The 16,402-nt window shown below is 38.6% G+C and overlaps 3 protein-coding genes across 15 annotated transcripts in view; 1 reads left to right on the top strand and 2 right to left on the bottom strand.

The window, feature by feature from the left end:
* The first annotated feature begins 247 nt into the window (after positions 1–247).
* Positions 248–3,813, top strand: LOC113504202 (tRNA selenocysteine 1-associated protein 1). Its single transcript, XM_026886378.1, has 6 exons — positions 248–416; positions 890–1,021; positions 1,274–1,502; positions 2,662–2,876; positions 3,132–3,300; positions 3,629–3,813. The coding sequence occupies exons 1-6, from the start codon at positions 384–386 to the stop codon at positions 3,748–3,750; spliced, it is 900 nt and encodes a 299-aa protein (XP_026742179.1). The 5' UTR covers positions 248–383; the 3' UTR covers positions 3,751–3,813.
* A 1,770-nt stretch (positions 3,814–5,583) lies between these two features.
* Positions 5,584–12,632, bottom strand: LOC113504141. The gene is made up of 9 exons (XM_026886303.1): positions 11,538–12,632; positions 10,873–11,111; positions 10,189–10,319; positions 9,607–9,708; positions 9,257–9,379; positions 8,524–8,716; positions 7,833–8,054; positions 7,307–7,517; positions 5,584–7,001 (listed from the first exon to the last, which is right to left on the bottom strand). The coding sequence occupies exons 1-9, from the start codon at positions 12,244–12,246 to the stop codon at positions 6,346–6,348; spliced, it is 2,586 nt and encodes an 861-aa protein (XP_026742104.1). The 5' UTR covers positions 12,247–12,632; the 3' UTR covers positions 5,584–6,345.
* A 1,157-nt stretch (positions 12,633–13,789) lies between these two features.
* Positions 13,790–16,402, bottom strand: part of LOC113504080 (potassium/sodium hyperpolarization-activated cyclic nucleotide-gated channel 2) — a 232,280-nt gene continuing 229,667 nt past the window's right edge. For all 13 annotated transcript variants that reach the window (XM_026886182.1, XM_026886190.1, XM_026886198.1 and 10 more), the window contains one exon: positions 13,790–16,308. In XM_026886182.1, the coding sequence (XP_026741983.1) occupies positions 15,677–16,308 (632 nt within the window). In that variant the 3' untranslated portion in view covers positions 13,790–15,676. The remainder of the gene's footprint in view (positions 16,309–16,402) is intronic.

The raw sequence follows: 16,402 nt of genomic DNA, 5'->3' as shown, positions 1-16,402 counted from the left end.
GTATTTATTCACGTCACTTTGCAATGCAATGCGATAAAATGAGTCATATTTTAGTCATTTGTTTTATAGAAGATATAAAGTCCATTATTTCAAAGAATAATTAAACATTTTGTTTAGACCACTGTAAATTATGTTAAAATTATGATTTTAACTTTTATTACATCTTAGTCGATTATTAGGTTCAGATTTTATACGTATTTTGCATCTGTGTCGTTTCCTTTCCATTCACAAGCCGGTCATTGGATCTGTCAGTTATCGACAATTTGACAACATTATCCAGACCAAAACATTGTAGTCGGCGTGAATTTCGTCTAATATTAAAAATATTGCATTTTTAAGATCTAAAATTAATAACAAAAGTTATTGTAGTTCCGTTTTCCACGATGGCTATGCAATGTCAACTATGGATGGGCAGTGTAAGTTTTCATAACTTCTACTAACCTTATGTTTTGTTCTGAAAAAGTGATCATTTTTTTGTATGAAAGTTAATGAAACCCTAGTTAATCAATGCATGCATGATCAATATACACACAATTTTCCTAAAACTACAAACATGAATTATTTAATTTTTATATGTTAGTTGAAACACACAGTAAATAGATACCTTTAAAGAATTAGCCTTCTCATGCATTGATTGTTAGAGAATGAATATTTAAAAGTAAAAAGAAAGCACGTTTGATGTAGAATAGAATATTCTTTATTGTACACCATGGAAATGCAGCAGTGATTCATAATACATACAGTGTTAGTGTACAATGCCGGTCTTATCGCTAAAAGCGATATCTTCCAGACAACCTTTAATAATATAATTACTGGTATTGAAAATTTTTAGTCCAAACTATGTATACACAGTTTTTTTGGAGATTAATGTTAATGTTCATTAATTCAGTTGGAGCCCAATATGACGGAGAGTTTCATAATGGCTGCTTTCAACCGCATGGGGCAGCGGCCATTAGCTGTGAAAGTCATGAGAAACAAATTCACCGGAGAACCAGCTGGATATGCTTTTGTTCATTTTCAGGTAAATGTATCTTGTTTTATAATTTTCTAATGATTAACAAAAGACAACATAAATTACTGTTTTTGGAAACGGCTTTCAAGGTACTATTATGCTCAGTATAAGATGTACTCCTACACAGACTTAATGGTCACTATTTTTTTTTTTTTTTTTACTTGTACAACTCACACACGGTTATCTGATCCCAAGATAAATGAACAAAGAAGTCTTTAATCTCCTTCATTCAACTCTTAACATATACATAAACTTTCACAGACTGATGAAGAGGCAATAGATGCCATGCATAAGTTAAATGGTAAGCCTATTCCTGGCACATTTCCAGTTGTGAGGTTCAGACTAAATACTGCATCCAGGGAAGCCCGTGCCAATATGCAACAAGAAAGAGAATTCTCAGTATGGGTCGGAGACTTGAGCCCTGATGTTGATGACTATTCCCTCTACAGAGTCTTTGCATCAAAGTACTCTTCAATCAAAACAGCTAAAGGTATGTTTCTTTTAATTCGGTAGATTGTGAGTCTAAGGTAGCAATATTCTTGGAAGGGAATCCTTAGGCCGAGGCTGCACTGGTATCGTCAAAGCTACGGGTCGGCGATATGCCTGTCTTATGGCAACTCCTGTTATCAATGATTTCGACTGCACGGATACGGTTAAGGTCAACACGCCAAACCCACTGTGCGCATCGTGTCGCGGGTTCGAACCCCTCGTAGGAAAAGCATTTGTGTGATCCACGAATGCTTGTTCTGAGTCTGTACGTGTGAGTTGTATGTTTGTAAGCCCCCCGCGACACAAGGCTTGAATTCCTTACTGGGGGGTTTTTATATAAATACATATTTTGTCCTTTGAGTCACACTTAAACATTACCATTGTTCTCTGTTGTGTCTACTGTGGGGACAATTTAAAAAACAAAGTAATCTTTTTACTAAATCAGATTTAAAAATAAAATAATTATTGTAAGACAAGCTTTCGCCCGCGGCTTCACCTGCGTGCTTCTTTTACGATAAAACACAGTATTTTATATATCTATAAATAACCTCAGTCAGTACTACAGCTTGCAATAGATAGAATCACTCATATTACTTAAAATATCACCTTTTTCATTAATTCAATTTGTTGAAGCTAATTATGATGTTAAAAACGTAAATATAAAAAAATACACTTGAAGGATTCAAATATAAAAAGTCCATAACTTCATGTATATCATACTCTTTTTTATTTACTTTGGCTGCCCTAAAATAATATGGTGAGCCCTAAGGTATTATTTAATATTGGTTTTTATTGCTTTCTGTGTTGCTACATGTAAATAAATGTGTTGCCTTACTCATATATTTTTATCCTTTAGGCCTTTTGCTATAATTTTATGCTTTTCAAAAGTGGCAGCAAAAATTACACATTAGTGCTTTTAAGTACCTATTTACTCGGAATATAATACATAATGCAATAGCTGAAAGATTGGTATGCATTAGGGTCAACCAGCGAACATGATTACTTTTAGAAAAACGCAAGTATTGCGCTTTTGCAAAAACAAATTTGCTATCTGCGAAAAATATAATGCATAAAATCTTGCTATTGTTTGCCAATAAAAGTAATAATCACTAAACTTAAGTTCAATTAAGATTACGATACTAACGTCTTGTTGGTTCCAGTCATTTTGGATAGTTCAGGCTACACAAAAGGCTATGGATTCGTGAGGTTCGGCAATGAGGACGAGCAGAGGAACGCCTTGTATGCGATGAATGGTTACACTGGCCTTGGATCGAAACCCTTGAAAATATGTACAGCAGTGCCCAAACCTAAGGGCGCCGCGACCCAGAACCCCACGACACCACCCGCTAATAATACTAACTATAGCAGCGGAACTGTAAGTACATAATGGTTTGAAGCTTTGTTGCCATACACTAACTTTCCTGACAAATTGTTTCATATAGGAATCGAAAAAATAATAACATAGGTACAGATTTCCCAGACAAAGTAAGTGATGCCACATTATGACATTAATACGATTGTTCGTATTGTTAACGATGCACGTTTTCATTTGTCTAGCTAGTTGGCTATAACACTGGGGGGAGGTTTAACTGTCAGCACATTAAAAGCGAAGTAACATTTAATGTTATAGGAGTACAATCAATACTATGATCCGTCTGCATACTGGCAGAACTACTCTGCGTGGTCTGGGTACTACGGGCAGGGCGAGCAGAGCGCGGGGGCCGTGCCGGCCGCGCCCGTCGTCGACGCCGCGCAGCTGCCCGTCGTCAAACCACCTGTCGATGATATGGCGCTAGTTGGTAAGTCACTATGTAAAGTAATACTGCTTTTTTAATATGTAGTTACAGGGTTTTTTGTTAAAGTAGCTATCAGCTTGAAGGAAACCAGTATTTACATTTCAACCGAGGGTCTACTACCAGTCTTAAACTAATATTATGATGGTTTTAGGACTTGACAGCGTAATACCCCGCGTAGAGCGGTATCACTTTCACACCCATAATATTATTACTTTAAAACGTGATGGCAGGCCATCCTATCTAATTTTGTTTCTAATTTTTTAATATAAATAATGTTGAGTTTACAAATAATATCATAATAAGTCACTCAAATATATTTTCATTTTTTCAGAACACAAGAAAGTGCTTGATGTAGACCAACTGAATCAAGAATTCCTGGATCCCGAAATGTCTCTCTGGGATAGTTTAGAATCATCACAGTGGTTCCCGCACGAGGTGGTGGAGACGTGTTAGCTAATTAAATAATATTAATGTAAGGTTAGGTTTGCTATTGTAAATAAATAAGAGTTTGTCGTATTTGGAGTATTGCTTTCATCCTATATAATTATCTCTTCTAAAAGATACCATGTAACAGTTTCAGATGTTATTTTTTGACCTGGGGTAAGGCTATCATTAAGAACTCCGTTCGGGGAATTAGTCGGGCTTATGCGGAATTATACAAATAATATGTAGAATGATAGGTACTGTGGTCAGGTTTCAGACAATCGAACCACGTCATTAGATAGATAAAATATAATAATAGCGCAGCTTTAATAATTAGTCATCATAATCATCGGCCCTCAACAACCCTCTTCTGGGAATAGGCCCCCTTTTTTATACCATAATCCTTTATCTCTTGCCCTTCCAATCCGTCCTAATCCTGCTATAATTTTTATTTCGCCTGCCCATCTCATCCTGGGCATACCGAAATATATACCCACTATAATACAAACATAAAACGTAAGGCATAAATAGAACTCGTTTATTAAAATCAATATTTGAAACATGGTACAAATATAATATCCGGTTGCATCAGGCATTACTTCATAGCTAGCTTTTATACTCCAGTAACACTTATATAAAGGCAGTGATGAGACACCCTATATCTTTATCTTGGAGGACAATCGTGAGCTATTTACAAGGCTAGTCTAAATTGTCTAGTCGGCCTCAGAGTTGGCGGTACCCCGATTTCTTTATGACATTTGGAAACGGACTCTAAATCCTTACTGTATAGAGTGCATAATTGACTGACAAAAAAGCAGCGAGGAAGCAAGGATAGCCGGACTAGTTTCTGACCTGCATTAGCTCACGATTAAGGCTTCCGGTTGGGTCCAAATGAAAATCTATTTCCTAGTGACATAAAGAAATCTGATGCGTGCTGCCAACTTTGCGAGTACCTAAGGCGAGATGCGCTTTATGACTATTTGCTGTGCAAAAATATTGTTCTGAACCGTATTGTCACATTGCATTTTAGTACAAAAACTTTTCCTTGTGCGCACTTTATAAATCTCCTACAAACGCTTTTCTTTTTACGCTATAGACCACCTACAACGTTCTCGTTTCCATAATAGAAACCTGCGATAGACATGCACTGATATTTCTGGTAGATATGACGTTTGTAGGAGTTCATAGGCTAAGATTAAAGTTACCAAGGTAAAAAGATTGTAGTAAGTAAAAACTCTTTGTTACTATGCGACAATACGCAACATAACATCTGTAGTGTGCCTTAGCTTAAAACAAACCAAATTCATAAAATAAATGTTGCCAGATTCTATGTAACATAATTATGATAAACTATTCACTATTTAGTATTAATATACCTAGTTCATTTATAACAGAATAACACACGTCACTAATCGAAAAATATTCACTATGGCAACACTGTGAAATTACAGTACACTATCGTAGAGTAAAATTTATCCGAGATCACATAACAGATTCCATTATTGATAAATCAATGCTCATTTATAACATCTTGAATGCAAATGGTACACTAAAATAATTAATATTACTATACTATAAGAAATATGTATGTACAAATTAAAATGCAATATTGAATCGCCGTCAAACAATGACCAAGTATGTTGAACATTGCTTGTTCTGGCTCCTATATTAGAGACATAGGGCACATTTAGACGAGACGAGAAATACCATGCAAGTTGCAATACATTGAGTAGAAGAGCACAATGTATTGCGCTTTCCTTGTGTCGCGGGCAGTTTCACAAACATACAACTCACATGCACAAAGACACTCAGACAGAGAACAAGCATTCGTGGATCACACAAGCGCTTGTCCTACGAGGGGTTCGAACCCGCGACACGTCGCGCTCGGTTTGGTTTGGTGTGATGACCTCAACCACTCGGTTATCCGTGCAGTCATGATATATGATCGACGGCAATATATTACAACTTGAACGATATTTCTCGCATCCTCTCTAAAACAGGATATTTGGAAAACATTATTATTAATTAAATAATAGATCATAAATAAAATACTTACGTAATTATCTATACCTAATCGACCAACGATTATAAATTTCAGTGTTGCCACAAACAAGAATTAAATGTGTGTACCTATTGTCTTTTTTAACTCATATTTCGTGTGACATCATAGAAAAAAACATTTAACGTAAAATACATTTGACTCCTTTTTGTAGTAACACCGTTAACAATTTATAGTTTCATTTCATTTCATAACCTTAATTATATAAAGATCACTTCACAAGAACATGTAAACTACAACTAAGGACAGTGCTAATGTATGCTATAGATACTTACTTTTTTTAATACAGCAACACTTGCAGTCTAACAAAAAAAAAACTATAATAGACATTTGTGATGGTCTATGGTTTGCAAAAATGTCCGACTAGAGGTAAATGAATCACTGGAAATAGCTTTATCAATTGACATGCGTTTTAAAAGCTATATCTCATAACAATGCATCAAATAACGAAAAAGCATTATTAAGCTTTTGAACAACAACAGCAGTTCGCCCAAAACGAACATGTGTCAGGGACTATTGTTCACACATTTATAAGTTTGTGTGTTTACCGTATACTCGGTATCCTGTCAAAGCTGTGTGATAGTGTAAGAGCTATGACGCGTGCGCTTCGCAGGGCTTGCGCCGGTCAACTGAATAACGCCGGGCGTGGACCGCGGCCGACTGTCGACGCTGGCCACACTGCCCGGCGACGTCAAATGCGGTGATGACGTCGTAGATATACTCCTTGGTGTCTTCTCCCCTTTACTCATATACATAACAACGGAGTTCAAAAACGAAGCCGGCAAAGCTACAGGAGTTAACTGTCCTCCACCCTGAGCCACGTATGTTTGTAACATTTTCTTTGTAGGCGAATTGGGGTCGTCGACCGTTAGTACCACTAACGAACCGGATTCAATGTTAGATGGCACCACTGGGACCTCCGGCGTTTTAGTCGAGTCCACCTTTTCTAGGGTTGCCATATCTAGGTTGGGGTTTGCTTTATCTTGCGCTGTGGGTGTTTTGTTTCTTAATGTTAAGGTTGCGAAATGTGGCTGTGAAGTCGTGGCTTGTGTGGCTGGTATCTTTTGTGGGGAGGTCGGTTGTGGCGGTTGCTTTGCCTTTCGCTTTCGTGCCTTCGCCTCGTGATGTCGTCGTATTAACTCATCCGCTGAACAGCTTGTGTCCACTCGAGTTTCTACTGATTTCGGAACTACAGAACAACCGAGCGCTTTCAAAGCTCGACCTGAAATAAATAAAAACTTACTTTAGTATTTCAACTATAAAACTTAACTGATTAGAAATTTGCCAATTGAAAGTTTCTATATTATTCTTTAACTTTTTATTTTACCACATTTTTACAATTATGAAAATAAGAAGTCGTAACATTCAAATTAATCATTTCCGCGCAAAACGTTGATTAAAATTTATTACCACTTACTTGCATTCCGTTCAGCACAAGGTAACAGATTTACAAGACATTTGATTAAAACGAAATTCAAGACTTTTCCTTAATGTTCTTCATTTTTTTTCTATATCGATGGTACTTACTCTGTCTGACTTTAGATTCCTTGATGATCCTCTGCCTCTCTCTCATCTCCCTGGCCTGTTCCTTCATCTTGGCGTCCTCGGCTCTCTTACGCCTCTCAGCTGCTTCTCTCTCGGCCGCGAACTCCTCTTGTAACTTGGTCGCATCCCACCGACAGGTCGTACGGAGAGCTTTGTCCACTTGAGCCATGTTGAGGCGCTCTTCTTTTTTAAACTGGAATATTAGTCAAATAGACTTTATATTGCACTTAAATAGAAATATTAACATTAGACAATTTTTCAAGGTCTTGGTTTGTGCGAGATTAAGGACCAAAACTGACATGTACAAGTAAATTCTAATAGTTTTATTTTATCCCACTGAACAATAATTATATCTTGTCTGTCTTTATGTCGGGTCTACCTGGAGAACAGTATAATCCCCGAGCTCGCAGTAAAAACTTCAACTCTCTACATCAACTAACCGAGCGAGGGTTATCAACGACTAACATCGACAGACAGTTCGAACATATACAGTACGTTACAGTAGTACCTTCAGCTTCAAGTCTCTCCTCGTCCGGCCCGGGAACAGCCTCTCCATGAGCATGAAGTCGGTCCCGAGCGCGGCGAGTGCGCGGTAGAAGCGCACGGTCTCGGCGTCGGACCAGTCGGCCGTGCGCGGCGTGCGACGGTAACGATTCGCACTGATGTTGGCCCAGGCACCTTCGTGGACTACGTTAGATGATACACGACGGGTCTCTGATTGTTTGATTACCTGTTGGAGAGATTAATAATATCAGTATACCAGGCAATCGTTGTTTTGCTATATGATTTGTTTATAGGGAATTTTCTGATACAAAAAAGTCCCCAGGTATCCCAGGGGTATGATAATTAGATGTAGTCCGATTCTGACAATTACCCAATATTCACTCAATAATTCATGAGAATTTAACTGCAAACACTGCGACAAGAGAATTATATAAACTAGAATATTTTCTTAGTATGTTAAAAGGATTCCTGTTAATGCAGTTTAAGTTTACGGTCATCTCTCTAATATTCACCTTACTGAACTCATGGAGTAGAAACAGCAATGGTGTTTACTCATGCACTCAACAAAACGTACGGAAATTGACTTCTTTACCTCATTTCTGTAAGTATTAGGGAGTAATGGAGGACAGAATTTCATCCTTTTCTAATCGAAGTGGCAAATAAAGAAGATTTTTAACAAGAATAAGATATTTTACCAAGCTCTGTTCATCCAGAATGATTTCCCCGTTGGGCCCGAGTTTGATCTGCGGCACGGGCGCGGCGGCATCCACTTCCGGCTGCGGCTCAGGCATCTCCTCGTCTTTGGATGCCTTACGAACCGCCTCCTCCTTGGCCTCTTTGCCCGCTTTCTCATTTGCCTCTTTTGCATTTAACTCGTCTTGATCAGGACTGGGTAGAATATACCATCAATAATTAATAATAGGAGTAGATTTGGGTCAGCATCATGTGAATTGTGATTTTGATTTATAGCATTAGACAAGTTTTGGGATAAGCAAATGCTGTCAGATCTCTGGGACATAAGAATTTATACCTTGCCTTACCTTGATACCTTGAGGCACTAGTTTATTAATAAGAATAATTAAATAACGGTAAAAAAAATCCCCTTCCCTAGAGAACAAAATTCATACATTTTCATTAACAATTTTACTATAAATCATTGGCCTAGCCTTTTCCCAACTATGTTGGGGTCGGCTACCAGTCTAACCGATTTCAACGAAGTACTAGTGTTTTACAAGGAGCGACTGCCTATCTGACCTCCTCAACCCAGTTACCTGGGCAACACGATACCCTTTGATTGTTAGACTTTTTCAAGCTTTTGACTACCTGAAACGAAGATGTAGGAATAACAGCCGGGACCCACAATTTAACGTGCCATGCGAAACACGGAACAATTTTACTATAAATATAAATACAAAATAGTATACTTACATGATGGGGTTAGACGCGGGGTTATAGAAGATCAGGTCATACATGGTGAGCGTTTCACGCTTAACAGACTCTCTGCGTCTGCGCATCGCTGCCAAGCGCCGCGAATTATCTGGGCGACGAGTCCTGAACAAATGTAGAAATTTTAAGATATATCACTAATATTATTTGAAAATATTATTATTTACTTTTATAGAGGGAGTGGAAGTTCCCAGTTCTGATTAATAATAATTTGTTTCTTTACGAATGAAATAAACACTAACTGAAAATAATGCTGTGCTATAAGATGTCTAAATTAACTGATATTTTTTAAATATAAGGCAAGTACGCCAAGTACTGAGTATAACACTTACTTTGTCTGTTTTTCTTTGAGAGGCGAGCCGGCGGCCAGCGGCACCGCTATTGCTTGGCTAGCACTCGAACAAATCGAATCGTTCCTGATGCGAGTCACTTCTCTGTAACATAGGACGGACGTCGATAGGATACGCCAGTTACTTGGACATAACGCTTTAATAATATCGGCTAATACTAGCGGATCGGACAGACATTGTCCTGCATGATATTTAATGCCATTATTTATCTTTACATTTTTTTGTGGATCTCAGCCATTAGGTTAACAGAAACCTACATAAGTGATAAGAGATGGAAACATTCAAATCGGTGTAGCCGTTTAGAAGTTCAGTGACATACACATTTTCAGCAGAATTATATATTATAAATAATAAATATTGTAAGATTGATCATTGGACCTGCCATTGTCAGCAAGCCTGATTTAGCATATAGCGTAAAGGTAAAATTATAAATACCTTACTTTGAGAGATGGCGGGGTAAAGCCTCAAGTCTCTTATTAGACACCAGTAATGACCAGTATCGATTCAATAAGTTTTTGATAACGTAAAAATATTTCTACAATATTAATTTTACATCACAGTTACCTATTAGGCAATGAAATCATAGTGCTGACTGAGGTTTGCGAGTCGTGTCGCTGTCGCGACGGCGCCGGCGTGCTCGCTCCGCCGCCTAACAGCGCGCGACGATTCTCATCCTCTGATTCTGATGCACTGCCCTGGGTGTGTATAAGTTACATTTTTACTATGTAACAAGGATACCATTAAGATACTTAGATACATGCCGTTTATTCGTTTATAAAACATGACAAAGCTGAAACATATAAACGCTGTTATAAGTTTCATGAGGCGGATTCACGACGGATTACGCGTAATTATTAGGAGCCTGATTATAGGGAGGCGGATCTGAATAATCTGGTCCAAAACTAGTCGAACTATCTGGATAAATACACGTAAGTATATATATACATAAAAATATAAATTACATAAAAGTAGAAATATTTTTTTTGCGTGTTACAGAGGCATTTGTCGTATTAAGAGAATTAGGTTTACAATCCATATTCTCCTTTGAGAGCCACACAACTTTTACTAATTCCCAGATGTCTAATATAACAATACAGCAATTAAGCATATTATGTTTCCTCTAAAGCAATTTACTAGCAACAAAACTTGTTGCACCTAAATCAACATTATTTTCCAAGTTCTCTAGGTTTTTTGGTCTATCTTGCATTTGAACTCATCAATCTAAAATAGTTTTAACTAATCCCATACCTGTACACTGTTTCTTCGTAGAGGTGCTAACCTGGGCACTGGTCGCAGCTTTGTCCTCACTTTACTTGGGGAAGGCAGTGGCACAATAGGGTCAAACAAGACTTCAGCATTCTCCGATATAATTTCATTCTTTAACATTGCTAAAGGTTTAGGGGCATTGGAAACAGGTTGGAGTGGCACTATACCATCCATAACTGTATCTTCAGTTATGCTTTCCGGTACACTTGGTACATTATAATCTGAAACATCAATCAAATTACATTCAGTGTGTGTTGTTCAAATAATTGGCCGGCAGAAGTGTCAAGTTTTAATATTTAGTATTTTGGATAATGGTAAAATAGCATGTACAAGATTATTCTGTGGCAGTGGACAAATCCAGGACGCCAACGTACTATGCACAATGATTTAAATAATTAATTACTTACTTAAAAAAAATATTGTCTATATGCAATAAATAAACAACTAAGTACATGTTGGATATGGGAATCTTATTTACTAGTTTTTAGTCAGGTTTTATTTTTTAACTTAGATTTCAGACAAAAAAACACTAAGATTGTTTAACTATTTCTATGTACCTATATGTACTTAGTTTGAACTTTCAACTATGTTATTTTCTTTCCAAATGATAAGTGTGTCCTTATGAAAATAAACATGACTGAACTTACCATCTGACAATTCACCCCTGGTAAGATCTACTGTTGTAGTTGTGTTGGCCTCTTTTGATGATTCTTTTGATTTACCATCAACATTATCAATACTGGCTACAAGATCTACTGTTGTAATTGTGTTGGCTTCCTTCGATATTTCCTTTGATTTACCATCAATGTTATCAATACCGGATACAATCTCCTTACTTTTGTCTGAACCTTGCTCAGGTGTTATGGACACTCTTCGTACTCTAATCTCTCCACTTGATACCAGTCTTCTCAAAGGAGACACTACACTACTTTTCCTAACAGGACTGTAGTTTTTTGGTGAAGCAAAAACACTAGACTTAGCGGCGAACAGTCTTGTGATTACAGAAACCTTTTCAGAACTCTTTGGAGTTGAAACCTCTTTAGTAATGGTGACTTTAGGTGAAGCTACTTTGTCTGTGGTTTGTTTAATGTTGAATGGTGATTTGAGGGGTGAAGCTGGTACCCTTTTAGCATTATTTATATGGCGAGGAGATATTAAAGGAGGAACTGGTCTAGGAGATTTCTTTTCCAAGTTATCTTGAGATTTAATAGAACCCCGTGGAGTTCTAGGACTCCTGGCTTTTTCAACTCCATCCTTTTCAAGAATCGTACCTTTCGCCTTCTCAGCCCCATCGTTATTTTTTCTCCGCGGCGGTAGTGAGGTAACAGCTTTTATTCTTGCTCTTCTTGTCGACATTTTGTGCGAACAATGTGATAAAAGTTCAGTAATGTTAAGACCACAAACTGCGAAAACACCGGCTCTTTGTTGTAGGTATGTATTCAATAATATGTACCGACGTTAAAATGTTCACAAGATAGAATACATACTCAACCCCACGCAGGCACGCACATACCAAACCAAAATATAAGGCATGACGTTTATGACATTGACAGCAACATTCATTTGTCAACAAAGACAGCTGGAGTGTGGCTAGAAGTGAGAAAAGAAACATGTTTTTGCAATGTCAATGTTGCTAGCATATTTAAAGGTTTTTAGCTTTCTTGAAATCTTCAAGATTTTAATGCATTTCGTAGATAATTGTTACTATTTTCTTTATTATTAGGGATTATAAGCAACAACCGTTTTAATACATTTTTAACTCCATTTTTAAATAATTTATGTGTTGGTCTATATTTTATTCTTATAATAATAAATAAATGCGGCCAACATCACAGACATTGTTCTGAACCCAAAGTAAGTTGCTAAAGCATTTGTGTCATGGAATTCAGATACAACGAAGGTCCCACAAACACCCAGACCCGAGACAATTTAGAAATATCAATTTTTACATTGATCCGACCGGGGATCGAACCCGGGAACTCAGAGCTAGCCATTCGTGCACGGAAAATTATTTTCCTTTTTGGTATTTTACCTCCTATTCTAGAATAGAAATAGTTATGTTGTTGTCAGTATTATGGTACTTATTTGGTAAATATACAAGGGCTACAATACTAAGAGCAAAAAGCGTCAGCTTATGCCCATTGGGGTTAACAAGCGTTAGTTTGAAATACGATAATAGTAATAAATGAAACAAATTGTGTTTTGTCTCATCTAAGATAGATGAGACAAATAACATATAAATATTAATGTTTTCAATGTCACTCCATTCAAATTGTATCAAAATCGGTCGAGTATTTTTATAGTTATAAATTGTATTGATACAGATACAGCAAGCACTCTCCCAAAAGTAGCTGAACAACATAAGCGTCAAAAGTACATTAACACACGGCAACATTAAAAATATACTTTGTTAACCTAATTTTGTTTTTTCCAGCTGTTTAGTAACTTTTGATAGAATGATGTTCAGCGACATTTGGATTGATAGTGTACAGCGACTTTAGGAATACTAGTGCACAGATACTTTTGAAATACTCGTGTGTAACGACTTTTGTAAATTTATTACTAGTGTACATTATATTTTGTTTCCTAGTTGCGACTATAACTTATGGCATTTTATTGTTGATTCTGTTCATCGACTTTTTTCGCTGACTGTACCTACCTGCATAAATACCTAACTGAGTCGGTAGGTAGCGAGAATATATTTTTTTTTCTCTAGTTACTAAGTGAATGTGATAACTCGTCGAAATGTATCGTAAGTTAAGATGCGTTTACAGAATAAGTAAAAAACTGCCTTACCGTTTCCTGTTCAGCTGAACGTTGAACGGAGTAAGCATAAAGGCAGAAAAGTACAAGTGGGTTAGAAGGATTTGTCGGAGAGGTAGAAAATTTAAACAAAGAGGCGGTTTTCTTCATTCTTTAATGCATTTTTTCTCTAATTTTCTTGACAGCGATGAGCACTTTTGGTGACAATAGTTACCAGAAATTATTAAAATATGTAACAAATAACAGTTCAGATTAAAAAGAAATAAATTTTATATAGGTTTCATTTACTTACATCCAGTAGATCAACTTCACAATAAAAATAGATCTCTTCTATAAAATTTATATAATTTACAAAAGCGGTAATGTTAGGTAGATAAAACAACAATAAATAAATGCTTCTGGGAATGAAACGCAATAATATTTTCTCTTTGTAGATAAATTGACAGATAGTCACTCTGCTAAGACCAATTTATTGTATAAATATCTTACGAGTACAAAGTATCTATTGGTGTTAGTCGCCAAAACTGAGAACTAGGCTGCGTTCATCTACAAGTAAGCTACTGCGTATTCGTTCGTCATTCAATAACTATATTTTGGCTAAAAAGTCAACATTTGCAAAACCGTCTTTACAAATTGTCACGACACTATAAGAATTAGTCAACGATGATTCGTGCCAAAGTTAGCGGCACCGGCTCGCCGCCGGCGGCCGGCGACTCGGCGACACCAGCTACACCCGACTGAGCCTCGCTAGGATATGTCGCTCATAATAATATATACCTAATTTACACTATAGTTATTCAAAGTTATAAGCGTTTGCGGTAAGCCATTTCATTGCCATATAGGAGGAACTAAAGTGGCTATTGATAGAATCAAACGATAGACAAGTTCGAGAACAGAGAGTGTTATGAGTCATGCACAGTAACTGAGCTATCTACTGGTCTCCTACGGGGTGTCGCCGAGCCGGCTGCCGCGCGCCCGCAGCCGACCACTGCCCTATCACATAATGTAATTCGTCCGAATTTGTTAACACTCCGGCCTACTTATTCCTACGAAATGATCACTATCGACAATAAATTATTTCACCTACAATTAAAAAGTATGAAGTGTAGTAGTGCATCGAGAACCGAGACGTCCGCCGCGCAACGCGAGCGCACGGAATAATTGACTGCACCGCTCGAACGAACGCCCGCGCTAAGGCAAATCCTCGATATTACAATATTTACATACAGAAACGACTCTCAAAAAATTCGAAGCGCTACTGATCCACCTCTACTTAGGAAACTGAGAGAATTGTTTGCGCTAATTATGCCGATTATCGGTAGATATTACTACTTATAATTAAATGAAGAAAGCAACTGTGTGCTATTGGAATCTCGCGTGAGGCTAGTTCAGTTGTGCGTCGCTTGTGCTGCCCCCGCCTGCCCCCCCCCCACCCACTATCCGCGCGGGACGTGGGGCGGGGGGGGGGAGGCTGCGGACGCGAGCGAGGCCGCGCCCGCGCGTGCGGCTCCCACGATCCGACATATATACCTACGTAAAGAGCTTCCAATATAATAATCTCTGAATCGTGATAATCAGGAACGTTTATACACTTCGTACTTAGATAACTCCGCGTTCGAATATTCCGCATCAACAATAGAGGTCTATGTCTTACGCCAACAAAGCATAAAATAGTGATATCTTTACATTTCAGTCTAGTCTATATAATTATTTCCTCTTTTAATGGCAAGGTATCTCTATAAAGATTCAATAGTATCATTCTTCAATATATAACAGGTATAATCTATACAATCGAAATACGTCACGTATTCGTCGATTCCTCACAGCGTCAATGATATAAAATTTAACCTAAATTATAACACAGGAGAATTAAGTATAAGATCACAAAATGAGATTCAACGGGCGGCGCCCGGCGAAGTCGCAGCTATAATACTCGTGTCTACGCTACAACTAGCGAGCGCGCCGCACGACGCTCGCACTAAGCCTAGTATTGCTATGTCGCGCACTAGCAGAGCGTGCGGCGTCAGGGCGCGATGCCCGCGTCCGACTTGTGGAAGGCGGCGGCGGCGGCGCTGAGCGGCGGCGGCGCCGAGCCCGCCGAGCTGAAGTCGTGCTCGGACTTGGGGCGCGGCAGCGCGGCCGCCACGCCCAGCCCCGGCAGCGCCACGCCCGCCATGCGGCACGACGCGGCCTGCAGCGGCTGCAGCGCCAGCCCCAGCGAGCGCTCCGACAGCCGCGCCACGCTGTCGTCCGACAGCGACACGTGCTCGGCCTCGGCCGCCAGCGCGTTCACCACGGCGTTGATGGTGTTGCCCTCCGACGTGGTGTCGTCCTCGCGGTGCGCCACCAGGTTGGGGTTCTTGCCTATCTTGTTGAGTCGTTCGGCGGCAACGCTCTCCATGGTCCGCCGCATCAGAGGGTATTGGTCCAGTACGGCGTTGAAGTGGTCCACAGACAGGGAGAACAGGTTGCAGTACGTCTCGGCGCGGACGGAAGCCACTCTTCGAGCGTTCGTGAGGAGACAGATTTCACCGAAGTAGGAACCGTCCGACAAACTGGTCGCTACCTCCCCGTTTGCCATCACGATGTCCACGATGCCTTCTTGGATGAAATACATTTTGCTCCCTATGGTTCCTTCCTTGATGATAATATCACCTGAAATCACATGGAAATCCATTTAGTTTGAATATGCTGACTTAATAAAATTTTCGTTTATATAAGACACTTATTTATGTCCAAAATTAATTAT

This window comes from Trichoplusia ni, chromosome 2 (genome assembly GCF_003590095.1).
Source record: "Trichoplusia ni isolate ovarian cell line Hi5 chromosome 2, tn1, whole genome shotgun sequence".
In the NCBI taxonomy this organism is placed as follows: Eukaryota; Metazoa; Arthropoda; class Insecta; order Lepidoptera; family Noctuidae; genus Trichoplusia; species Trichoplusia ni.
The sequence above is the reverse complement of the archived record's forward strand: the minus strand, read 5'-3'. Positions and strand labels throughout refer to the sequence as shown.

What these genes read in the sequence shown, in the direction of transcription:
- LOC113504202 (XM_026886378.1), top strand. Translation starts at nt 384, where the DNA reads ATGGCTATGCAATGTCAACTATGGATGGGCAGT. An exon ending in TTCAATCAAAACAGCTAAAG is followed by an intron (nt 1,503 to 2,661) that starts GTATGTTTCTTT and finishes TGTTGGTTCCAG; the next exon opens with TCATTTTGGATAGTTCAGGC. An exon ending in CTAACTATAGCAGCGGAACT is followed by an intron (nt 2,877 to 3,131) that starts GTAAGTACATAA and finishes TTAATGTTATAG; the next exon opens with GAGTACAATCAATACTATGA.
- LOC113504141 (XM_026886303.1), bottom strand. Translation starts at nt 12,246, where the DNA reads ATGTCGACAAGAAGAGCAAGAATAAAAGCTGTTACCTCACTACCGCCG. An exon ending in CTCAAAGAAAAACAGACAAA is followed by an intron (nt 9,380 to 9,606) that starts GTAAGTGTTATA and finishes ACATTTGTTCAG; the next exon opens with GACTCGTCGCCCAGATAATT. An exon ending in TTCTGGATGAACAGAGCTTG is followed by an intron (nt 8,055 to 8,523) that starts GTAAAATATCTT and finishes TCTCTCCAACAG; the next exon opens with GTAATCAAACAATCAGAGAC.